Genomic DNA, 25,783 nt, shown 5'->3' with positions numbered 1-25,783 from the left:
TAGAATTTTTAGAAGTTTAATAAAGGATAAAAGAAGGGAAAATTATCCAGCGCTGGGGTGCTTTTGGCGAATGGCCAAAGAGCACACTGGTAGCTTAAAATCATGTTCTCTATATACAGTTACATTGCTGGGGTTACATACATATTCATTAGTATATACATTATTCAAACATTCCTTTGAGTTTTTGATGTTCTAAGAACTCTTTTGTTTGTTTTCAACCTCTGACTTGTCTGCATAACATTCTGTAGATTAGGTCCATATATTTTATTTCTTCCTGAAGTTCCATCCTGTTGTTTCACACTCCCTGATAACAAGTAGATAATAAATCCTCTCTAGCGCTCTAGTTTCTCTCACCATTATCTTATCTCTTGGAGAGGTCATTCTGCGGATGTGAGAAACAGCATAATTGTTGTACACCATTCTTTGAGTTCATTATATAAAAGAATTTTTAACATTACATAGTCTCTATTTTAACACTTTGCTAAAGTTTAGAATATAGTATTTTTGTCACGCTACTATTTATATAAACTATATGGTGCATACATAAACTAACAGATTATACTATACCCAAAAGCAGTTAAAATGTAAGTATAAATTGTACCATATCAAAAATACTTGTGATTAATAAACAACATGCAAAAGCTAGTACATGAATGCCAAAGCCAATATTGTATTGCCATTTTTCACATAACGTAACGGCTGCCCGCCCCCCCCCCCTTGGTTTCTCACCTGTCTTCTTCACCTGTGGGCCTGAAATGGCATCTGCTCCCCCGGTGGCTCTTCCCTGCTTTCTGTGCTTGCTGGGTGTTCCAGTGGGCGGTGCTCATGGCATCTTTACTGTTGTCCCTGTGTCCTGCTTGGCTTTCAACCACCGCAGTTTGAGACTAGATTCCAGGGCTCTATAACGTTCACAGCGTCCATGGCGGCGTCTAAAGCCTGTTTTACAAGCCTCCAGGGTTTTATAATGTCCATAGTGGCTTCAAGAGTCTGTTACTTATACTTTATCTCCCATTGAAGTAAAAAGGTTCATGTGAAAAATGCATATTATATGATTGGCTCTTCACAAATATTAAAATGAATACTATATTTGTTATGTTGGAAAGTTATGCTGTATTAATCTCTTTTAAGTAGTGTGGTAAATATAGTTTTTAGGCTATAGCATAATATTAAAATAGAAACTATGTGATGTAAGATACTTTTTGTAACTAGCTCAAGGAATGGATAAGATAATTAAAAATTTCTTCGCATAGAGATAACAGCATCAAGACACTAAGATCTCAAGAGAAGAATTATTGCCTCTTTATCGGGAAGACACAGACTTTGAGGGACCAACACGACTGATTTACAAGATGAGGGAGGGAGTTGAAATTTAGCAGAAATACCCTTAGTTTGAATAGGAATGTTTGAATCATGTATGTGATATATGAATATGCAATCGGCTATTGCTTTTAAGGGGTAATCCTTTCTTAGCAAGGTATGATTTTGTGGCAGATGACAAAAGCATCTGGACATCCCTAATTCTTTGCTTTTTATTGTCTTTTATTGCCCTAACTTTGATTGTCCAAATTCTTATTGTCCTAATTTTTATTATTATTTTATTACTATTAAACTTCTAAAATTTTAACACAAGTGATTGGCATTTTTCACAGTTCATACCTTAATGACTGGGTTTTTCTCTGCTGAAATCCATCTTGCCATGTTTCCGGCAGGGTTTTTCTTCTATTTACATGGGGTATTTACAAAGGAACCCGGATTTGGGCAGCTTTCCACTGCAAACAGCTCTCCATGCTGTATTGTTGCAGCTTTTTGATGCTGGTTTGGAGGCTCTCCACGCTTGCTTTGATTTTTTTCAGCTTTTTGCTGGTTTGTGGCTCATTACACACGCTTTGTCTTTCTCCCCCTGTTCTACTCACAAGATGGCTGCTGTCTTCATGTCAGGAATCATCAGATATTACACTGGGGGTTGTTGGTTGGATACAGAGACGACACGAACTCACTGAGGGTCCTCAACAAACAGCCCTGAGTTTATTATGGCTGCCTCTTTTATAAGTGTTGTGGTTTGACATGGAAGTGAATTTTTTCAGGAAGTTGAGTCAAACCAATCAGTGGTCAGGTTTGAATATTGGCACCTGGAGTGACCACTGAAGGCATAGACACGCCTCTGAGAACACAAGGGGTTAAAAGCAAGAACTCCCTGGGGAACTGTCTCTTTAGTTCCAGGTCGTCAGAGAGTGCAGACTCTCCCCCGCCCAGCCACGGGCTGGGTGGGGGAGGGGAAGCCATGCAGCCTGGTCAAGGTAGGCCAAGGGGGCTGAAAGTCTAGAACCGAGCTAGCTCCTGCAGACTGAAAGGTAGAGAGAAACAGAGATGCCTTTGTTTCCCCTGCCCCCCCCCCCCCCCCCCCCCCCGAGGGAAAGAGACATAAAGTTTGACAGCACTTGGAAATTTGCCAGCAGAAGAAAGGACAAAGGGGGGGAAGATGCCCAGTGTGAGAGTTAAGAGTTCTGAGCAGAAAATTCAGCTGTCCAGGGAGTCCGAGACTTTTAACCCTTTTCTGAGAAATAAAGGCTTTGTAAAATATTACTCCTCCTCAATTTCAAGTAAAAGAGAGAAAATCCAAGACCTGAAATGTTAAAAGAAGAAATGTTTAAGTGAAAAGAGATGATGAAGTAGCTTTTGGCTGGACTTTTCTTGTTAGCCATAAACTAAACCAAATTCTCCTGTAATAGAGACTCCATTTTTAAGGGGATGCAATGGTGAACCACAGAAACCTGCTTCAGCAACTACCAGCACTAAAATAGCAAAAAGAGAAAAAAACTGAGGAGGGAATGGTGATGCCCTCTGTCTTCAAGAAGAAGATAATCTCTGCTCTTAAACCCTCAGCCCCAGGGGAAAATGGGGGGGGGGGGAGCTGTAGTCCCAAGATGAGAAGCTGAACTGTTATCTCTTTAAGTCTATAGAAAAGCATCCTTAAAAGAGCCCTCTGGGCAGTCTGTCCATGCACAGTAGTGAGAGCACTGTGACATAAAAAAGAGAGTGTCACACTGGCAAATTTCTCCAAGCAATTACCATGTGTGACAAGGAAACACAAGAAGTGGCAACTGTGTTTCCTGGGGGGTCTATAGTGCAAGAGAGACTCCTCTCTCCCTTAATAGACTAAGTATTAATTTTCTGAAGGGTAGCAACTTGATCAGGAATCCCGACTAATGTTTCATAGTAGTTGTTTTAGAAATTAGGTGGGAGGAGGAGTGTTTTAGAGGGTCTTCATCCTGAATTTAGTGTGTGTGTCTTTTATAATAGTAGTAGTTTAGTAAAGTTTTTTTTCCTTTGTTATTAAGCTTAAGCCTGCTCTGCTCTGTTCCTAATAACATCTCACAGCAATTATTTGAAAAGGTGTATTTTCATGGGGGCGCTGGCATTACACCAGTGTCAAACCATAACAATAGGGGGCTTGAATTTCTCGGGTTCAGATAGCCAATTGGTTGGGATTTCTCACTTCCCAGATCTCTGACCAGTGGTGTGTCTGCATCTAGTCTTGAACAGGGTTGGCTGATGTCTCTGAGTTTGAATCCAACCTATCCCCGCCTTATCTGGGGACCTAGTTTTGTTTCTAGGTTGGTTGAGTTTAGGGGGGAAGCTTCAGACTAGCTGCACTGTGACAGCACACAATCCTGGTGGAGCAAGCAGGAACTTCATTACTGTGTTATCTACTGGTTTAAAAATTAACTACCTTCTGCAGAGACAGGCATTTTACAGCATAGCCCTCTAGTGGTGGCTTTTTAGGAAGAGGGGAACCAAAAATCACCTAATAGGAATAGATATAACTTAATTACTTCACAGTATTTGTATTTACAAAGCAAAATAAAAAATATAGAATTTGTAAAATATGACCTGGGGTGGTGAGGGAATTTATGTGCTTGGTGGATTTGTTTTTGTTTGTTTGCCTTTTTTATTAAAAAAAAAACCCAAAACTTTTTGTAGGGGAACCATTAATTCACATATGATATAACGATGTGCTACATATTGACTTACACATGTGATGCATTAGCTAGTAAGGCTTCTATCCTCAACTATTAATTTTTAAAGGCATGTTTCTTTGCTAACTCTACACAATCCTTTGCATATTTTGTAACTGCTATATAATAGAGATATGCAATTTCAGGATAACAAAACTCAGGAAATCCAACTAATCTCAGCTGAAATGTGATGCACTGCAAGAATTCTAATTTCTCCCAAAGGAGAAACTTAGCTTTTCAAAGGTATTATTTTCATTTGTATCCCCATTTCAAATCAGAGAAGCTGCCTGAATGTAGTGGATTTGCATGGCCAAGATTTGGTAGCGTGAGGGTGACAGGTGGTTTCTGTGAGAAGCTGCCAGAAGCTTCCTCCATGTCAAACAGAGCCAATCCTTGGTAACTCCGAAGACAGACATGACGCTGGCCAAGGCTGGGCCAATTAGAAATGGTGGTAACGCCTCCGTGATAACATATTTAAAAAGAAGAAAAAAACCAAAACATTGTGGTGCGGTTGTAATTGTGGCTAGAGAAGAGTAGGGTGAGAATATGTGAAAGGAACAACTCTGCAGACACCAAGGTCAGTGGAGAAGGACAGGGAGGAAGTGCTCCAGGCACCAGAGCTGAGACTCTGCAGCCTGTGGTGAAGACCATGGTGAAGCAGGCTGTTCCCCTGCAGCCCATGGAGATCCATGGAGATGCCTAGATCTACCTGCAGCCTGTGGAGGAGACCCACACTGGAGCAGGTGGATGCCTGGGAGGAGGCTGTGACCCTGCAGGATGCCTGTGGAGAGAGGACCCCACACCTGAGAAGCCTGTTCTTGAAGGACTGCACCTAGTGGAAAAGTGACTGACATTGCAGCAGTTTGGGGAGGACCATTGCCCATGGAACGGACTCACTTTGCAGTGTTTCACAGAAATCTATTGCTTGTGAGATGGACTTATGTTGGAGAAATTAATGGAGAACTGTCTCCCATTGGAAGGACCCCATGCTGGAGCAGGGGAAGGACTCTTCTCCCTGAGCAGTGGGAGAAACAATGTGTGATGGACTGACCATAACCCCCATTCCCTGTCTCTCTGCACCACTGTGGTAGGAGGTAGAGCTGGAATGAGGGAGAGGTGGGGAGAAGGCGTTTTTAAGGTTTCATTTTACTTCTCATTATCCTTCTCTGATTTTGTTAGCAATAAATTCAATTAATATCTCTAATTTGAGCCTGTTTTGCCCATGATGGCATTTGATGAGTGATCTCTCCTGGTCCTCATCTCAACCCATGAACCCTTCGTTATATTTTCTCTCCCCTGTCCAGCTGTGGAGGGGAGGCATAGAGAGGTGGGTGCCTGGCATCCAGCCAGTATCAGATCAACTGAAAGCATGTAAAAGCAAAAACTTCCCTCTAAAATATTTAATTTTATTAGTGAAATGGTAGCAAGGACAAGTATGCAAAGAATTTCTTTGCTCTATGCTACTTACACAGCATAAATAAGACAGTTGTTGTAAGACACAGTCCTTCACAGTCTTTCTATAAGCATACAGATTTGTCATTCTTTGTTCAAAATAAGCTGCTTACCAATCAACAGCATGTGGCTTAAACATCACAAAAATGAGTGTCTATACTTTACATGGTAAAGCATTTTCTATAGTCTTAAATGTACACAGTCTCAAGAACATAAAATCCTATTTAAAAAGTGATTAAGCATCTTACAATCAAACTGGTTTATTTTACATTCCCTGTAATATGCTTTTCTTTTTCGCTTTTGTGGTAAGAATAACTTATGCAAAGGAAAATGAAAACAAATTGAAAGCAAATAGTCAATATGGTATTATTTTGTTTTAATTGAAAGAAACAACTTCCCATGAAGTAAGGCAAGTAATTTGATTGTATTAAGTTGTTTTAAAAATAATCTACTTGATTTTATGTATAAATTTTAAAGGTATGACTCTTAAGAAATCTCACAATGATGAAACTGATTAAATTAGTTCAGAGGGTACAAGCCATGTTACAGAATCACAGAATCACAGAATGCACTAGGTTGGAAAAGACCTTTGAGATCATCAAGTCCAACCTATAACCTAACCTAACACCTCCTCATCAACTAAACCATGACACTGAGTGCCCCATCCTGGCTTTTTTTAAACACATCCAGGGACAGTGACTCCACCACCTCCCCGGGCAGACGACTCCAGTGCACAAGCACTCTTTCCGTGAAGAATTTTTTTTCTAATGTCTAACTTAAACTTCCCTTGGCACAGCTTAAGACTGTGTCCTCTTTTTCTGTCAGTGGTTGCCTGGGAGAAGAGACTGACCCCCACCTGACTACAACCACCTTTCAAGTAGTTGTAGAGAGTGATAAGGTCTCCCCTGAGCTTCCTTTTTTTCCAGGCTAAACAACCCCAGCTCCCTTAGCCGTTCTTCATAGGGCTTGTGTTCCAAGCCCTCCACCAGCCTCGTTGCCCTCCTCTGGACGCGTTCAAGTGTCTCAGCATCCTTCCTAAACTGAGGGGCCCAGAACTGGACACAGTACTTGAGGTACTCAAGTACTCAGTGTTTTAGCTTGACAAAAAATATTTGGTTTGTCATTCTCTTCTTACATGCTTTTTCTTTAAAGAATGAAAGAAAGAATCTCTACTATATAACTCCTGTGTAAATTAGAACATTTTCCAAAATTATTTATCCCCTCAGCTTTACATATGATTCCTTGCATATCACCCAACAGGTATCAGAGATTACTATGGAGAGGTAACAATTAAGGCCATCCAAATGTAGATTAAATGTCTAAAGGGCTGTATTTGATGCAGGTGATCAGAAAATGCTTTGTATTCAGCTACTGCATTTGTACAGTGGTGGTACTTGTAATGCATCTTTGCTTTCAGCTATAAATTTCTTCTAGTAATAAAAAAAAGTAAAAATGGAGTTGTAGTATTTTAACAAGTGAATAAAAAAATCCTTCTGAGAAATAACTTGCTTTCTTGTCTACAGTATTTTGGTGGCAAATAGCAATAGAAATAATGTAAGATTTAGATGAAAATAAGTAATCGCACAAACATTTCTGGGAAATATCACATTATTTTAAGAAGGCACTAAAGCTTCTGCTCGTGCTCCCATAGTTTTTTAAACAAGTAAGAAAAAAAATTTCATAATGGCACCTGTACTATTTGAGGCTTAACAGACACACTGCAGTACAACTCAAAACAAAGCTGTAAGTTATCATAATATCATATAAATGTGCTTACTTCTGGAAGGACAAAAATAAACAAAAAACCCAAAACAACCCCAAAATAACCCAGTAAGCTAACCTATTATCTATAACATAGCCATGTTCCTTTTTGGAACAGAAAAGTATCATGCATTGTTCAAGTACTTTAAAAGAAATAATTATTTTAAGCATAACAGTAAGAAATTGTTTTAAATAAAATCCAAGAATCTCAAGAAGTAAGAAAATGAAAAACAAACTAGTCAGTGGGCATTTAACATAAGAACCATAAAAGTGTGTTTATGTTTACAAATAATTTTCATTTATAACAGAAGAAAATGTGTACATTTATGCACCATTTTGAAGCACATCAAACAGTACACATTGAAGGTTTTGTGGATTTTTAACCTGAAAAGTAAACCAATACAAAATTCATGAACAAGCAGAACTTTAAACAATCTTCGATGCTTATATTCAGCATGTTTTGATTGTACAGGTTTACATCTTTCAGTTTCTACTTATTCATAACAGAAAATGGCAAAACTTAAATAATTTTACAAGTAAGTACAGCCATTATGAAGATCCATGGATTTTCAGACATGAATAGTTTTGATGTCATCTGCCTTTTCAGGGTATAACTACTGGTCTGTACTCTCTTGCTTTACAGCAAGAAATTGACAAAGCTGTTACTAGAATTGGAAGAGCTACTAGTACAATCACCATGTTCATGTTGATTACCTTGATATTTTCTTCCTTGTTCTGGGAAAAAACAAGTTTCAGATTTCATCCCTTAGTTGAGTCAGAGGTCCATTTTTTGCTTTAAACCTCTTCCATTTTAATTGAATGGTTTTCGTCATTTGGTTGACAGTTCCCATTCTGTTGTAGTTTGACTTCACCAATCCTTTCTGTATCTCTATTGCCTACTTCCTTGTCAGTTTCTGAATTCTGATCCTCTTCAGTGTGATCTTTGTCCTACCAAAGATAAAATTATTAAAAAAAAAAATTCTCTTAGCATTACAAGATATGACATCCAACCAATTACTGATATTTTGATTGCCTCAATTTTTACACGCCTTGTTTCAGCAATTTTCAGAATAGAGGTATTGGGGGTTTTAAAAATTTTTAAATTAAAATTTTTTAAAGTCTTTTTTTTTTTTAATTGGCTGAAGTTAGGTACTCATAATAACCTGTCACCCAAGAAATCATTGCCATAAAGTGATCTGTCTTTATGATCAATATTCGGGTAATACAGAACAAACAGTATTGTGGCACCTATGAGAAAAAGCTCCAGAAATCAGGATTTCAACATATTTTAAAAGTAAAACAGAATTGTAATTTTTCTTTTCTATTTTTTGTCAGGTAACTAATACATTTTAAGAGAGTTCTTGGGTAAGACAATTACTTAAGCATGTGGACAGAGTCACCTAAATCAGCTGCTTTATAACAGTTGAATAATTCTGAGTACCACAAACTACTCTTTAGAAGCATGCTGGGGTTTAAATTATAAGATTAAATATTTGAAGATGTTTCTTTTCTTAATCACACCACTTTCTATTTTGCAAGGGAAAAATCCCATACTACTCTTTCCTCAAATCTTCAGCTTTATTCCTGCAGAGTCAAATATGCAGTCCAGGACCAAAGCAACCAGGGAGAGGCTGAACTGCAGAATGAAAGTTTATTAAAAATCTTTTCAGATCAAAAGCATGTACTGGTTTTGGCTGGGATAGAGCTAATTTTCTTCATAGGAATTAAAAAATGGGGGAAGGAGGAGCAGGGGGGGGGGCATTCTGAGCAATGGTGTTTGTCTTCCCAAGTAACTGCTACACATGATGGAGCCCTGCTCTCCTGGAGATGGCTGAATATCTGCCTGCCCATGGGAAGGGGTGAATGAATTCCTTGTTTTGCTTTGCTTGTGTGTGCAGCATTTGCTTTCCCTATTAAACTGCCTTCATCTCAACCCACGAGTTGTCTCCCTTTTAGTCTTCTGATTTTCTCCCTCATCCCATCAGGGAGGAGTGGGTGAGGGAGCAGCTGTGTGGTGCTTAGTTGTTGGTCAGGGTTAAACCACAACAGGCAAACTAACCCTGAACCCTGCTGCTTAGTTATACAATCTCCTTTATGCCTCCCCATACAGATAGGCAGCCAGTCAACTCCTAACATATGGCACAGAACAGAAAAGAGAGAGAAACCAAAACAAAGTGTTTCAGTAACCTATTTACACAAGCTCCATCAAGTGGCAATATTTTGATAAAGAAAACAGGGGAAAAGAAAGGTGGGGAAAAGAAAGGTGAGGGAAAGAAAGATGAAGAAGGGAGGAAATTCCAATAATTGTTCCACTTGTAGCACTCCACCGTTTATCACCTGGTCACACAGCTTACCTTCAAAGTAGTGGTGCTTTTGTCAGATTTCTCCTTTCCCTCTTTTACTTTACTAATTTTTTTCTTGAAGTATTCCCTTTCTCTTCTTTCATTATTTTTATCTCTTTCTCTTTTTTTCTCTTTCTTGTTTCTGTTTAAGAAAATTTTTACTCAAATCAGAATTTGATCCCACAGCAACAAATCTACTACCAATGCATACTCTGACTGTACTGTACAGTAAATTGTACAATAACTATGAATGTTGATATCCTGGTTTGCTTTCTTTCAGAAAGGTTCAGTCACTTTCATACATAACAAAAATCCCTTCACAAAGACAAGGGAAGAGAGCTTAAGAATGCATGTGTTCAGTATACATGCTATTTGCAAAGAGCTAACAGATTAAAAACTCTCCAGTTGAAAGCATACCAAAGATCAAATCCATAAAGGGCTTTTTGGTCTGCTTTAACTTAGAACTGAATCATACTGACCAATTGAAATTATGTGAGATAACTAATGAAAAGGCAGTAAATCAATGAAAATATTTCCCAAATTGTTTTAAATATATATATATCTCCATCCACTTTCGAGTGTTCTGCTTATTGAAAAATAGACCTTTTCCTTAGAAATGAAAATTACTAAAGAGCTTTTTCCAAACTAAAAAACCAAAAACCAGAAGAAACACAAATTGAGTTAGCTTATTTCATAACAGTGATCTCAATATAACATTTCAGTTAAAAAAAAATACTACAACTTTTTCCTCCTTTACCGCTCATTAACTTTTATATTTACAGCAAACTGACCTTCTCGGAGAAGGAGTTTGTGAAGACTTTTTTTTGGCCGTTTTAGGAGACTTGGAGAGACTTCTACTCTTCCTTTTACATCTTTCTCTGGAGGACCAAGAAATTCAAGATCACCAAAGAAGAAAAATAAACTCAGCAACTGGATAAAACCAGAAAGCTCTTAAAATGATCTGACAGAACTAAATAAATATTCCTGAAGATAATATTATCTATGACCAATAATAGATGAACCATATAAACAAAACAAAACAAAAAATCCATATGTTTCAGTTTGATGGGAAAGGACAGAATGGAAGTGAGAAGTAGGAAAAAAAGTTGTGCCCTTCCTTTCAGATTTTAGTTTTATGCTTATCCTCACATGCTTGTACTTGTATGTGATAACAATGGAAACACACTGAATTCACTAATCCTGTACTAAGTTTCTTCAGTCAGGAAAATAATACAATTGAAAGAAAAGACACATTAAGACAAAAGTCATAAACTTGAGCAATACAAACTTCAAAAATTAACATTGCAAGCTTAAGATCACTGGAATTCCAGTTCAGCATGACTGAAATTTAATTCCTGAATACATAAGCTAGCATTCATATCGGTTTAGTAGCAAGCAGTGCAAAATGAACCTCCACAATCATTGATCAGCTGTTCATTGGTTAACACGTACCTCATTTTGAACATCCTTACACTTATCATCACCTTTTTTCAAATGGGGACATTGGAAATTAATATATTGTTGTAACAGTGTTCCCACTTGGTCTACATTGAGTACATCCCCTTTATTTTGTTTTCCTGCATACATATCTGTGAGCAACCAAGTAAGTGCCCTAGTAATTATGTTCCAACTAGAAACTGTTTATGCATTAAATCTAATTTTCAGTTTCTGCTTTTCATATTTCAAGTTGAAGAACTACAGCTGTGTCTGACACCATTCCTACCTCTATGTTACATTTGTCTATAAAAAGTTTTTTGTGTGCCTGTTTTTATTCACAGTCTTAAGGAACACTAATACAGCAAAATTTAAGGAAAAATAGTTTGAAAAATTTGATACTGATTTTGTGACTCTAAATCATACACAGAATTAACACTCTTGTCTCAAAGGAAAAATTCCACAGGGTAATGACAGGAGCCAACTTCTTGTTGATTTAAATAAAGTTCACTAGAAATCACTCCAAGATTTGCCTTAGACCAACATCAGGCCTAGTGGTGCTAGAATTTTTTGAATTCTGAGACAGACAGAAGCTTTGAGGCAGAGACATTTCACAACACCTGTCTCCAACTAGTAGTACTTGGAAGAATGGTGGTAGTGTGGAATAAGTCCCCCTTTACTCCACTCTTGTGAGTGTTGAGTAATACATTCTGCGCAGGTAGCTCAGTGTGCAGCTGCAGTGTGAGCTGCAGATTAAACTCTGGGTGGTGGGAAGTAGCGGGAGCCCCAGGAAGAGGCTGTGAACTGGCACTGACCTTTTGCACAACAAAGGGCACAGGGACCTGTAGCACCAGCCAGGTGATCAGACACTCAGAGACACAGCAGGAGCTGAAGACTCAGCAGGAAGACCCCAGACTATTGTGCAGATAGACTGGAAGGATATAAAAGCCCAGGATTCGGTTGTTCAGGGTTCCTCCTTGAAGGCACCAGCTTATGCTCTTTCTGTGTTACTGCGCCATGAATAAATTGTTTTAAGGAATCAGATGTCTGAGACTGCTATGGGAAACCTGGGGTTGAGCCGGTAACAAAATTGTATGAGAGTGGGGCGTGTAAAAAACACAATAAACTTGCTTATCAACAACCTGGACAAAGGGATAGAATGTACCCTCAGTAAGTTTGCTGATAATATTAAACTGGGGGGAGTGGCTGATACACCTGAAGGCTGTATTGCCATTCATCAGGACCTTGATAGGCTGGAGAGTTGGGCAGACAGAAACCTAATGAGGTTCAACAAGGGTAAGTGTAGGGTCCTGCACATGGGGAGGAATAAACCCAAGGACCAGTATAGGCTGGGGCTGACCTACTAGAGAGCAGCTCTGTGGAGAAGGAACTGGAAGTCTTGGTGGATGACAAGTTGACCATGAGCCAGCAGTGTGCCCTTGTGGCCAGGAGGGCCAATAGTATGCTGGGGTGCATTGGGAAGAGTGTGGTCAGCAGGTCAAGGGAGGTGATCCTCCCCCTCTATTTGGCCCTACTGAGGCCACATCTGGAGTTGTGTCCAGTTCTGGGCTCCTCAGTACAAGAAAGACAAAGAGTTACTGGAGAGGGTTCAATGGAGGGACACTAAGATGATGGGGGGGTCTGGAGCATCTCTCTTATGAGGAAACACCATGGGAGATGGGCCTCTTTAGTCTAGAGAAGAGAAGACTCAGAGAGGATATCATCACTACATATAAATATCTCAAAGGTGGGTGCCAAGCGAATGGTGCCAGACTCTTTTCAGTGGTGCCCAGTGACAGAACCAGGAGCAATGGCCATAAACTAAAACACAAGTAGTTCCATCTCAACATGAGGAAAAACTTATTTATGTTGTGGGTGGCAGAGCACTGGAACAGGTTGCCCAGGGAGGTTGTGGATTCTCCCTCTCAGGAGACATTCAAAACTCACCTGGACACATTTCTGTGTAACCTGCTCTAGGTGACACTGTGTTCCAGCGCAGTCTAGATCAATTCACAGCAGATTGTGGGGCTGTGTTTCCACCCCTGGGGCAGTTGGTTCCAGGTATATTGGATTCCCCTCCAAGTGAAAGCAAACTGTGGCCTGCACTCTGCCGCCAAAGGGATTGAGAAAAATGCATTAGTGATATCAGTTGTGGTACCATTTGGCTGCTTTTGATTCCAGCTAATATTGAAGTTCCAACATGTCTGGAACGGCAGCACTCAGAGGTGGTGTGACTTCATTCAGGCCACGATACTCTACTATCAGCCTCCATTCCCCATTAGATTTTCACACTGGCCATATGGGGCTGTTAACGGGTGAGTGGGTCCTGCTGATCACTCCTTGGCTCTCCAGTCAACAAATTAGTTCATGGATGGGAGTTTAAGAGTCTCAGTTGGTGCAATATTGTCGCCGATGTGCTGTCCTGGTAGCAATTGGTATTTGCTGGTCTTCAACCTGCAGCAATCTCATGATGAAGGGATCTTCGGAGAGGCCAGGCAGGGTGGATAACTGTTTGATTTTTCTCTATTCACAGCTACACCAAAAGCCCATCGATACCTTTTGGATCCTTGAAGTACCCTCTCCTGAGGTAGTCGATGCCAAAGATACAAGGCGCCTCAGGGCCAGTCACAATGGCATGCTTTTCCCATTTGTCCCCTGTTAAACTCACCTCAACCTCTAATACAGACAACTCCTGGCCTCCCCCTGTCACTCCAGAGATGCAGATGGATTCCGCACTTCCGTGCCTTGATGGCATCAGTGTGCACTGTGCACTGGTATCTACTAAAGCTTTATACTTCTGTGGATCTGATGTGCCAGGCCATTGAATACACACAGTCCAGTATACCCGGTCATCCCTTTCCTCCTCCTGGCTGAAGGCAGGGACCCTCTGTTCCTGGTCAGAGTATTCACTGTCTGACCTTTGGGATGCCAGATCAGAAGTGTCCTCACCAGGGTTAACGGAAGTGATTTCAGTTCTTTTATGTCTGGGAGATCACTGATTGCCTTCTTGTCTCTCTGCAGAAACGACATGGAGTCATTTTGGATGACCCTTTCTTAACAGCTCTCTTCCCTCTCAGTTCACAGACATGGCCTTCCAGCTTAAAGGTGGGTTAACCATCCCACTTCCTCATGCCCTCCCTCTGGTCACACAGAAAGAACCAGAGTTCGCCACATCACCTGAGCTTGGGACTTTCCTCTGACCAGAGCAGGAGAGGACCGATCTCTTGGGCTGCCCCTAAAAGCTGGGGTGCTGGCTTGTAGGGATGAGGAAGTACCCAGTGTTTCTTCTACATTTCAGATCCAGAAGGATGCCATCTCTACAGTTGGTGTATCCATTTGTGGATAATGATACCAATGATACCAAGCTGCTGGAATATAATGCAGGGGCGCTTTGAACTACCTTCCTCCACATGGCCATTGTGCAAAGGACATCCTCTGGATCTTTAGGGACTCTGTCACTTTTTAGATCACTATAGACGATTTCCAGCACTGCTACTTCTCTTAAGTACTGGATACCTTTGTCTGTAGTGGTCCACTTCGCTGGTGAGCTCACAAGATCTCCCTTAAATGGATGTCTTGCCCTCACGCTTGAGAGAAGCCATTTCCAGAGTCTGCAAATTGCTCCTTCCTTTCCAATTCCTCTTTCAATTTCCTGATCCTTAGGAACGGATCCCAGCTGTTGGGCTTCATGACCTTTTAACTACTGACTGTTGGCCCCATTATCCCAGCACCAAAGCAGCCAGGCAGAAATCTGATCACCTTGCTGGTGGCTGTAATCTTTTTGCAAGTCTCAAAGTTCTCATGAGGTCAGGGACCAAGTAACTTCAGTTTCCCATTTGATTTGCCTCACTTCTTTCAATTTCTTTGTTGAAGGTACTGCTTCTTGATCTAATCCCTCCTTTCCTACTGTTACTTCCTCCTCTTCTTCCTCCCTTACTAATTGGCAGTATGGGCTTGCAACTTGCCTTGTCCATTTTTTTGTTTTCACTACAGGGGCAATTACTGTAGTTGCTGTAGTTTGAGTCCCTGTCTCAGCCATAGTGTCCTCAAATGCAGTTTGGATTCCTGCCTCAACTATAGTCTTGTGAGAGTATTGAACAATGGCTCGGTAGGCACAGGCCAGGCTCTAGTACAGGGCAAGAAGCTGCTGATTTTCATGGGGGTAAATAAGGCACCCTTCTATCAGTTGACAGGTCAGTTTATTAGGGTTGTTTACCTGTTTGGGTGTAAAGTCCCAGACAATGGGAGGTGATAACTACCCTAGGAACCTGACCAAATTCTTCCACAGGGCAGATTTTCAATAGCTCTTAACATAAAGGTTGTTTTCTCTTACACCAGGATGATGACAGATTGCATGAATTCCATAGCGTACCAACAGTATTAGCTAATATTATTAACAGTATTAAACAGCTTACATAAGTATGAGCAAAGACCATGGAAGTCTGCAGTACAAAATCATTCACATCCACCCTGGGCAGGGAGAAGGAGCTGTATTCATTCATCATTGTCTTAACATGTTCCCAAACTCATCAAAACAGAGTGATAAGCAGCGCAGCTGACAAACACTGTGTCCCGCATAGGAGCTTACTACTTGATAACTACTATTTACCATTTACTATAGCATGCAATATATATATGTATAACTGCCTTTATCTTATCCCACATTTGGGCGCCAAAAGGACTGTAGTGGTTTGACCTTGGCTGGGTGCCAGGTGTCCAGTAAGCTGTTCTATCACTCCCCAGTGTGACAGGGCAGAGAATAAGATGGAAAACAACTAGTAGGTTAAGATAAGGCAGTTTACTAAAGCAAAGGAAAAAAACAAGGAAATTCTTCCCGAACCAGGTGGTGGGAGAGGCCGTGGCGGGGTTTGCTTTCTGGGGGGTGCTCTTTCTGGAGGTTTTCTCCCAAATCTGCCCTAAATGAGGGCAAGTATTTTGGCACTCAACGTGTGGCTCGAGAGAGTGGAAAAAACCCTGTTCTAATCGTATTTTGGTTGCAATTACTCTGTGTTGGTATAGAGCAGTTAGTAGCCATGTTGTTTGAATTCATAATGTCTCTTGGGATGGAGGCTTGCATGTTTTTCTGGTCCCTAGGGTTTTTTGAGGTCTTAATACCTCTATGGTCCCTAGGTTTATTTTCTTATCCAGGAATGGCTCTGGTATTGTCCCTAATATGTAGTTTTTGCAGTAGAGGGGCACTGACCAGAATATCCATCAGGAAGGGCTTGGTTGTAATGGCTTGTAGGAAGTTTATAAAGGTACTGGAGTCTGTTCCAGGAATGTATGGTTCATGGGTATGGTTATGCACCCTATTTGTTAGAGGAGAAGAAGGGGATGAGGCTTTTCAGCCTTTGCTTTCCTTCTTCTCCTCTGAATCTGTTACATCCCTATTGGAGAATGTTCAGTTCCCCCTGAATGTTAAAGAGACCATCTTTCTGGTATTTAATGTGGTAAGCTTCCTCTATACAGTCTGCAGTTTCTCTAGAATGAGGGCTGAGATTTCTAGAGGGGCTGATGAGACCCCTGACCCAGGAGTAGATCCAGGTGTGGAAAATCCTGAGTGGTGTGGGAAATGGGAGGGTATGGGTCAAATCTTAAAGGAATTTTCTGACCCTATAGTCTGGGACTTTCCACGTGAACAAATTCAGAACCCAGCTGAGGTGGGGAAATACCTGAAAGAGAAGTGCCATGATGACCCTAAGGAGAAAAAGATCATTGCAGTGATCTGGGCCCTGGCATATGCTTATTGCACACTGCTAGATACTGTAGGGCAGCAGACAGAGGAAGAGGGGCAGGGAGATAAATCAACAGCTATCCCAGTCACTCAGGCTGCAGCCAACACCCCAGGCTCAAAACCAGACAGTAAGCCTCAACCAATGGCTGTTGCTTCTAGCACGAGAAGTGGAAAGTACACAGACAAGACTGATCGATCAGGGGATGACGATGATGATTATGATGCAGGAGAAGGACCCTCAACACCTCCTGGCATAAAATCAGGAGTCAAAGCAACAGGCAAAAGATCAGAAGCTAATATTGAGTCATTTTCCCTGAAGGACCTTCGTGGCCGAAGGAAGGATTACACTCAATGATCTGATGAATCTATAATTAGTTGGTTTGTCCGTCTTTGGGATGCTGCAGGCGAGGCTACAATTCTGGATGGCACTGAAGCGAGGCACTTGGGATCCCTGTCACATGATCCCGTCATCGACCAAGGAATGATGAGGGGGGGCTAACCCTCACAGCCTCTGGGCACGGGTCCTGGAAAGTGTAGCACAAAGATACCTGTGTGCAGATAATCTCTATATGCAGCAAACTCAGTGGAAGACTACAGAACAAGGCATTCAATGCCAGAGAGAAATGGCAGTGGCAGAGATTATCTTCTCAGATGACATAACAACTAGGAATCCAGACATGGTACCATGTACATCTGTGATGTGGCGAAAACTTGTATGACTTGGGCCACAGGAATACGCTTCAGCTTTAGCAATAATGAAGCGGGATGACAGGGATGAGGCCGTGCTTGAAATGGCAAAGAAGCTCCAATCATATGCAGATGCTGTACATGGCCCAACACATGCCAAAATCGCAACGGTGGAAACACATCTGCAGACATTAGAAGACAAGATAGAGGAGAATCATAAAAAAATCAGGGAGGAGATTAAAGAGGACCTTCTCCAAATCTCAGCAGTACAGATCAGAAGTTCTGATATCCAACGCAGATGTTCCCCAGATGGGGAGAGAAGGTACACCCCATGAGCTGTGGTTCTTCCTGTGCGATTGTGGAGAAAACATGACGAGATGGGATGGAAAATCTACTGCTGCTCTGGCACAACGGGTGCGTGACTTGAAGGAAGGCAAGACTCAGAGAGGAAGTTCCACCAAAAGGAAAGCAGTTCCAGTTGCCCACAGCCGAACTGCCGGGTATGATGATGATGATGACATGTCCGATCCCCTTGAAGGAACCTCCAAGACATATGCCCAAGGAAAGAAGGATAACCAGGCTTAGAGGGGCCCTGCCTCTAGCCAGGTAGAGGCTAGGGAAAACCGTGTTTTCTGGGCTGTGTGGATTCGTTGGCCTGGCACATCAGAACCACAAGAATATAAAGCTTTAGTCGATACTGGTGAGCAGTGCACATTAATCCCATTAAGACATGTGGGGACAGAATCTGTTTCTATTGCTGGTGTGACAGGGGGATCACAGGACTTTACCTTAGTTGAAGCTGATGTAAGTCTGACTGGAAATGAGTGGAAGAAACACTCTATTGCGACTGGCCCAGAGGCCCCATGCATTTTGGGCATAGATTACCTCCAAAGTGGGTATTTCAAAGACCCAAACGGACTCAGGTAGGCATTTGGGATAGCAGCTGTAGTGACAGAGGGCATCCAGCAATTGAACACCTTGCCTGGACTCTCTGACAATCCAACTACAGTAGGAGTCCTGAAGGGAGAAGAGCAACAGGTACCAATTGCCAATTCAACAGTGCATCGCCGACAGTATAGAACAACTCGACATGCTCTGGTTCCCATCCATAAGATGATGCGAGAGCTGGAAAGCCAAGGGGTGGTCAGCAAAACCCACTCACCCTTCAACAGCCCCATTTGGCCTGTGCGTAAATCTGAAGGAGAATGGAAATTGATAGTGGACTACCGTGCATTGAACGAAGTGACTCCACCATTGAGCGCTGCTGTGCCAGACATGTTAGAACTCCAGTACTAACTTGAGTCCAATGCAGCAAAGTGGTATGCCACTATCAATATTGCCAATGCATTTTTCTCCATTCCTCTGGCAGCAGAATGCAGGCCTCAGTTTGCCTTTACGTGGAGGGGAGTGCATTATACCTGGAACTGACTGCCCCAGGGGTGGAAGCACAGTCCCACCATCTGCCATGGACTGATCCAGACTGCGCTAGAAAAAGGGTGAGGCTCCAGAACATCTACAGTATATTGATGACATCATTGTGTGGTGCAATACAGCAGCAGAAGTGTTTGAGAAAGGAGAGAAAATCATCCGAATCCTCCTGGAAGCTGGTTTTGCCATCAAGAAGAGTAAAGTTAAGGGACCAGTTTGTGAGATCCAGTTCCTGGGAGTGAAGTGGCAAGATGGACGGTGTCAGATTCCTACGGATGTCATCGACAAGATCACAGCTATGTCTCCACCAAGCAATAAGAAGGAAAGACAAGCTTTCTTAGGTGCCATAGGCTTTTGGAAAATGCATATTCCTGAGTACAGCCCGATTGTGAGCCCTCTACCTGGTCACCTGCAAGAAGAACTATTTCCATTGGGGCCCTGAGCAGCAACAAGCATTCGCCCAGATTAAGCAGGAAATCACTCATGCAGTTGCCCTTGGCCCAGTCAAGGCAGGACCAGATGTGAACATGCTCTACTCTGCAGCTGGGAGACATGGTTTGTCCTGGATCCTTTGGCAGAAGGTGCCTGGGGAGACTCAGGGTTGACCATTAGGATTTTGGAGTCGAAGCTACAAAGGGTCTGAAGCCAACTACACCCCAACAGAGAAGGAAATCTTAGCTGCCTATGAAGGAGTCCAAGCCACCTCAGATTGGTACAGAAGCACAACTCCTCCTAGCACCCCAACTACCAGTGCTGGGGTGCATGTTCGAAGGCAAGGTTCCCACCACCCACCATGCCACCAATGCTACATGGAGCAAGTGGATTGCTCTCGTCACGCAGCACGCCTGTATTGGTAAACTGAATTGCCCTGGGATTTTGGAAGTAATTACAAATTGGCCTGAAGGTGAAAGTTTTGATGTCACAGATGAAGAACAAGAACCAGTGACACAGGCTGAAGAAGCTCCACCATACAACCAGCTGCCAGCAGAGGAAACACACTACTCTCTTTTCACTGATGGCTCCTGTCGCATCGTAGGGATGAATCGGAAGTGGAAAGCAGCCGTATGGAGCCCCACATGACAGGTCAGAGGCCACTGAAGGAGAAGGTGGATCAAGCCAACTTGCGGAACTCAAAGCTGTTCAACTGGCCCTGGACATTGCAGAAAGAGAGAAGTGGCCAAAGCTCTACCTCTACACTGATTCATGGATGGTAGCCAATGCTCTGTGGGGATGGCTGGAGAGGTGGAAAGAGGCTAACTGGCAGTGTAGTGGAAAACCAATTTGGGCTGCTGAAGAGTGAAAAGACATCGCTACCAGGGTAGGGAGGCTACTTGTGAAAATCCACCACGTAGATGCCTATGTCCCCAAGAGTCGAACTAATGAGGAGCACCAAAACAATAAGCAGGTAGACCAGGCTGCATAGATAGGGGTGTCAAAGATAGACCTAGATTTGGAACACAAGGGGGAGTTTTTCTTAGCTTGATGGGCCCATGATGCCTCAGGCCATCAGTGCAGAGATGCCACCTATAAGCGGGCATGAGACCGAGGGGTGGATTTAACCATGGACAGTATTTCTCAGGTTATCCATGACTGTGAGATGTGTGCTGCCATCAAACAGGCCAAGCGAGTGAAGCCCCTATGGTCTGGTGGGCAGTGGTCCAAATATAAGAATGGGGAGGCCTGGCAGATTGACTACATCACACTGCCCCAGACATGCCAAGGCAAGCACTATGTGCTGACCATGGTAGAAGCCACCACTGGATGGTTGGAGACCTACCCTGTGCCTCATGCTACTGCCTGGAACACCATCTTGGGCCTGACAAAGCAAGTCCTGTGGAGACATGGCATGCCTGACAGGATTGAGTCAGACAATGGGACTCATTTCAAGAACAGCCTTATCAACACCTGGACTAGGGAACATGGCATTGAGTGGGTGTACCATATCCCCTACCATGCACCAGCTGCAGGCAAAGTGGAGAGGTACAATGGACTATTAAAAACCACCTTGAAAGCATTGGGTGGGGGATCTTTCAAAAATTGGGAGCAGTACTTAGCAAAGGCCACCTGGTTAGTTAACACCTGAGGTTCCACCAATCGAGCAGGTCCTGCCCAATCTGAGCCCCTGAATATAGTAGACAAAGTCCCAATGGTACATGTCAGAGGTTTGTTAGGGAAGATAGTGTGGATCAATTCTGCCTCGAGTACAGACAAACCCATTCGTGGGGTTGTCTTTGCTGAAGGACCAGGTTGCACATGGTGGGTAATGCAAAGAGATGGAACAACACGATGTGTACCTCAGGGAGATCTGATTGTGGGGTGAGATTCATATGTAGATATCACTGTTTGCTGGATGTTACTGCCATTGTCTGTACATTAAACCACACAGACATGAGATAGAAAAAAATGTGTGTAGAAAGTTTGAGTAAGTGAAAGATGGATTTTTGAATGAGTAAAATGAAAGTGGGGAATCCTGCAGCTCTGGAGTCTGGGGCCTGGATTCAGTGGTTTGGTGTGTGGATGCGACAGGGGCATAATGGGCACTGATTGTTATTTTTTGGGGAGAGCGGATGGAAGTTTTTACATGAATAAAATGCATGATGTTTGGTAGTATGTTGATGATATGGGGATAAAGGGTGGAATGTCCTAGGGTGACATTATGATGCCTGTATCCCCAGTCGTCTGTTCTGTTTATGTTGGATATTATGTTCTGTGCCTTCAAGACTGGCTCTGAAAAGTGAAGTTTTGTTTTGTTATCAGCCTGCTCACTCCCCCACGGTCTGCTGGACACAGACGGTGCAGTACATAGTGCTGCTTTTGCTTTTGCTTTTGCTTTTGCTTGTGCTCTTGCTACTGCTTTTGCTCTTGCTTTTGCTTGTTAGTTAGCAGTCCGAATTTTCCCTGGACTGTTTTTCTTTCCCTTTTCTTGGAACCATTCGAACCTGCTCCGGACTGGGACCTGGGAAAACACCAAGAGTTTGCACTTTGTGGCCTGCAGCAGACATTCCCAGCACCGGAAAGACCGATAACAGAGCGATCACTCCCAGGAGAGACTTTCTGAATTTGTCATCTCTTCAGAGCAGTGAAAGAGTTTTGTCATCTGGTGTTGTCCATTTTTTTTTGTGCTGGGGAGTGCTTTGCCTGTTAAATAAACAGGTTTTTTTTCCACTTCTCTCCAAGGAAATTCTTCCCGAACCAGGTGGGGGGAGGGGCTGTGGGGGGGTTTGCTTTCTGGGGGGTGCTCCTTCTGGAGGTTTTCTCCCAAATTTGCCCTAAACCAGGACACCCTGCTTCCCAGGAAGTGGCTGGATGGGAAATAGAGATTTTTTTTTTCTCTTTGCTTGTGCACACACCAACTTTCACTTTTGCTTTAGTAAACTGCCTTGTCTCAACCTATCAGCTGTTTTCCATCTTATTCTCTCTCCCTATCCAGCTGAGAAAGAGGAGTGACAGAGTACCTTGGTGGGCACATGGCATCCAGCCAAGGTCAGCCCACCACACCCATAATGGTAATTGGTGAGTGATCTCTCCCCTTTCTTATCTCAACTCATGGTATTTTTCTCCCCCATCCAGAATCACAGAATCACAGAATCACAAGGTTGGAAGAGACCTTCAAGATCATCAAGTCCAACCCATTTCCTGACACCTCAACTAAACCATGGCACCGAATGCCACATCCAGTCTTTTTTTAAACACATCCAGGGATGGTGACTCCACCACCTCCCTGGGCAGACCATTCCAGTACTTTATCACCCTTTACGTGAAAAACTTTTTCCTAATATCTAACCTATATTTTCATTGGCGCAGCTTGAGACTGTGACCTCTTGTTCTGTCAGTTGCTGCCTGGTGAAAGAGACCAATCCCCACCTGACTACAACCACCCTTCAGGAGGTTGTAGAGAGTGATAAGGTCGCTTCTGAGTCTCCTTTTCTCCAGGCTAAACAACCCCAGCTCTCTCAGCCGTTCCTCATAGGGCTTGTGTTCCAAGCCCCTCACCAACCTTGTTGCCCTCCTCTGGACACGCTCAAGCATCTCAACATCCTTCCTAAACTGAGGGGCCCAGAACTGGACACAGTACTCAAGGTGCGGCTTCACCAGTGCCGAGTACAGGGGGAGAATGACCTCCCTGCTCCTGCTGGCCATGCCATTCCTGATCCGGTTGAGGAGAAGGAGCAATAGAGTTGCTTAGTGAGCACCTGGCATTCAACCTAGGTCAGTCCAGCACAATTAATTATCTAATTCAAGACTCCTGATACATACATGCAGAAATCGTTGTTTTTGAAGCTAACAGAACTACCTCTACTCTGTGCAAGTAGTCAACCCATGAAATAATGTTAAAAATGCATTAAAATAGGAAGCTGTATATGTTTAAAGAAACCACAATATTTTGCCCATAAACCTCCAGAAAGGCATGGACATTTCATATAACCCAAACAGAATGTTCAGAAGCCATTACAGCTTTTTCTGCATTATATGAACCATAAACTCCTGAATTTTGAGGGCTACGAAAATTTTGCTTTTGTCCAGGGAAGTGATTATTATATGTAGAACTTCTTCCAATTCATGCAGCATTTCATTCTCTCAAGGTAACATAAAATTTTCTATCTAAATTTGTCACATGATGTTATTGAACTCCATAATTGCTGAAGTATTTTGAAAGCTTCTGAACTTAAGTTAGCTGCTATGCTTTTGAATATGCTTGAGTTAGTCCAGTTACAGAGCTTAAAATCAATCTCACAGTCTCCTTTTGCTAGATTGAATTTACCCAGACTTCCACCCAGTTTACCCTCCCTCACAGGCAAAAACAACAGCTAATTAACCTTGCTTGCTTTCCTGTTTACTATCAACATGGTTAAGAAGTGTTAATTTTTACTTGTATTTGGACATTTAATCAACTAATCAAGGCATCCTGTCCTAGGTTACAATATAAAAATGCATTCTATTCCCATCCTTAAGAGCTGTTGAAACCAGGAGGGGCATTGTTTTTTTCCTTTATCTCCTGTTAATGGGCCCATCAATGTCTTGCCACATGACTCAGTGATAACTCTCTCCGGGAGCCATTTCTGTTTCACGGGTAATCAAGGACCCAGCGCATGACTCAGAATGACATCAGTCCATTGTGAGATGCTCCACCCAGGGGGAAGGAGCTAAGCATCCCCACCTAGATATAATCTGGGTTTTGGGACAGAGCAGTCAGTTCTTTCCACTGGATTCCCGTAGGAATGGCGACCCTTACCCACTGGTTTCCAGAGGACAAGAGCTACCAGATTGTTTCCACAGGACCACCACTTCAACAAGACCATTTCATCTGGACTGCTACCACCACCCTAACTAGCAGGGTGCCAGGTTGTATTCTGACTCTGTCAGTGGTTTTTCTTTTGTATTATTGCATGCATTTTGTTGTTGTTTTTTTTTTCCCTTTTCCTAATAAATTGTATTTCTTACTTGGAGTCACTCACTGGTTTTGCTTTCAAACCAGAACACATCCTTATTTTTCAACTGAGATACATACATTCCCTTTCTGAATGGTTAGTCAGCCAAATAACATGCTTGCTTCCTGCTCTTCAGCCATCCAGCCAAGAAAATGTATTGCTCGCCATCCTTAAGGTTGCCAAGTGGCAAATACTACCACCCAACTGTTCATAAGCCCAACAAATTCTGTTACAGACCAACATTGTACAGTATGTAAGTAATGAAGAAACTATGTACCAGTGACTCAAACTTTCATTAGGACAAAGATGGTGTTTAATGTCCCTCTACCATAAGTTTTGGATGGCTCCAACACAGTGAAATGGCATAGGAACCATCTACTTACTGTCCTCAAGGACTATACTATGCAGTAATGTGAAAGGCAAGTATCAGTTGCCCAACAATAAACTCTTTTCTATCAAGCATCATATAGAGCTCTTTGGAATGGATTTTATTTAATGGGGAAATCTAAAAAACACAAGAATACAAATTGAATTAGTAAGTGGAATGGTGATACCAATACATAAAAATTAGGATGTGCATTTTACATGGTGCATCACTGTACTGACAAGTTCAAAAAAGCATAAAAAAATTCTAAACAAACCTGCTGGAGCTATGAGATCTTGAAGAGCTATAGATTCTTGGGGGTGTTCTGGATCTCTTCTCTTTCTTTTTTTTATCATGTCTCTCTTTTTCTCTTTCTTGCTCCTTCTCTTTCTTCTCATCTTTCTCCTTTTCTTTGTCTCCTTTTTCCCTTCTGTCCTTATCTCCCTCCTTGTCCTTAATCTTCTCTCTATCCTTTTCCCCCTCTTTCGTAACATCATATTTTTCCTTGTTCTGGTCTACCTCTTCTCTGTCTTTTTCCTTCTCCTTGTTCTTTTCCCTGTCCTTGTCCCTGTCTCTATCCCTATCCTTGTCTCTAACTCTTTCTCGATCTTTATGCTGTTCTTTCTCCTGGTCCTTCTCCTTGTCCTTATCCCTGTGTCTCTCTTTATCTTGCTCTCTTTCCTTTTCTTTGTCCCAGTTTCTCTCCTTCTCTTTGTCTTGGTCTCTCTCCTTTTCTTTGGCCTTTTCTTTTTCCTTGACCTTTTCTTTGTCTCTTTTTTTGTCCCTGTGAAAAGCCAAACACAAATCCATTAATTAATATTTGATCTTTCCAATAAAAATTACAACTAACTCTTTAGCATACATTAATTGTTCAAGATAAAATATATGTTTCTGTTGAAAAATAGGAATTATTCAAAATTTTCATTTGTCACCCCTGTTCACCATGTGGGAGAAGCTATATAGATAGGAAAAAATTGGAAACCAAATTGGGGAAGAGGGGGCAAAAATCAAATTAAACTGTGATTGTCAAAGTGACATCATTACACTTTGAAAGAATGTCTTTTCACCTCACAGCTACGTTACCATACATACATAAATTTTCTACATTTTATCAGGAGTGAGACAAACTCTACAAT

General features: G+C 42.2%; 1 protein-coding gene across 2 annotated transcripts in view; it reads right to left on the bottom strand.

Moving 5' to 3' along the window:
• Positions 1-7,474: 7,474 nt before the first annotated feature.
• Positions 7,475-25,783, bottom strand: part of LOC128782842 (splicing regulatory glutamine/lysine-rich protein 1-like) — a 72,372-nt gene continuing 54,063 nt past the window's right edge. For both annotated transcript variants that reach the window (XM_053933336.1, XM_053933337.1), the window contains exons 9-12: positions 24,925-25,431; positions 10,363-10,449; positions 9,584-9,713; positions 7,475-8,177 (exon numbers count right to left, since the gene is read on the bottom strand). In XM_053933336.1, the coding sequence (XP_053789311.1) occupies positions 8,025-8,177; positions 9,584-9,713; positions 10,363-10,449; positions 24,925-25,431 (877 nt within the window). In that variant the 3' untranslated portion in view covers positions 7,475-8,024. The remainder of the gene's footprint in view (positions 8,178-9,583; positions 9,714-10,362; positions 10,450-24,924; positions 25,432-25,783) is intronic.

The sequence above is a fragment of the Vidua chalybeata genome, assembly GCF_026979565.1.
Source record: "Vidua chalybeata isolate OUT-0048 chromosome W unlocalized genomic scaffold, bVidCha1 merged haplotype SUPER_W_unloc_1, whole genome shotgun sequence".
In the NCBI taxonomy this organism is placed as follows: Eukaryota; Metazoa; Chordata; class Aves; order Passeriformes; family Viduidae; genus Vidua; species Vidua chalybeata.
The sequence above is the reverse complement of the archived record's forward strand: the minus strand, read 5'-3'. Positions and strand labels throughout refer to the sequence as shown.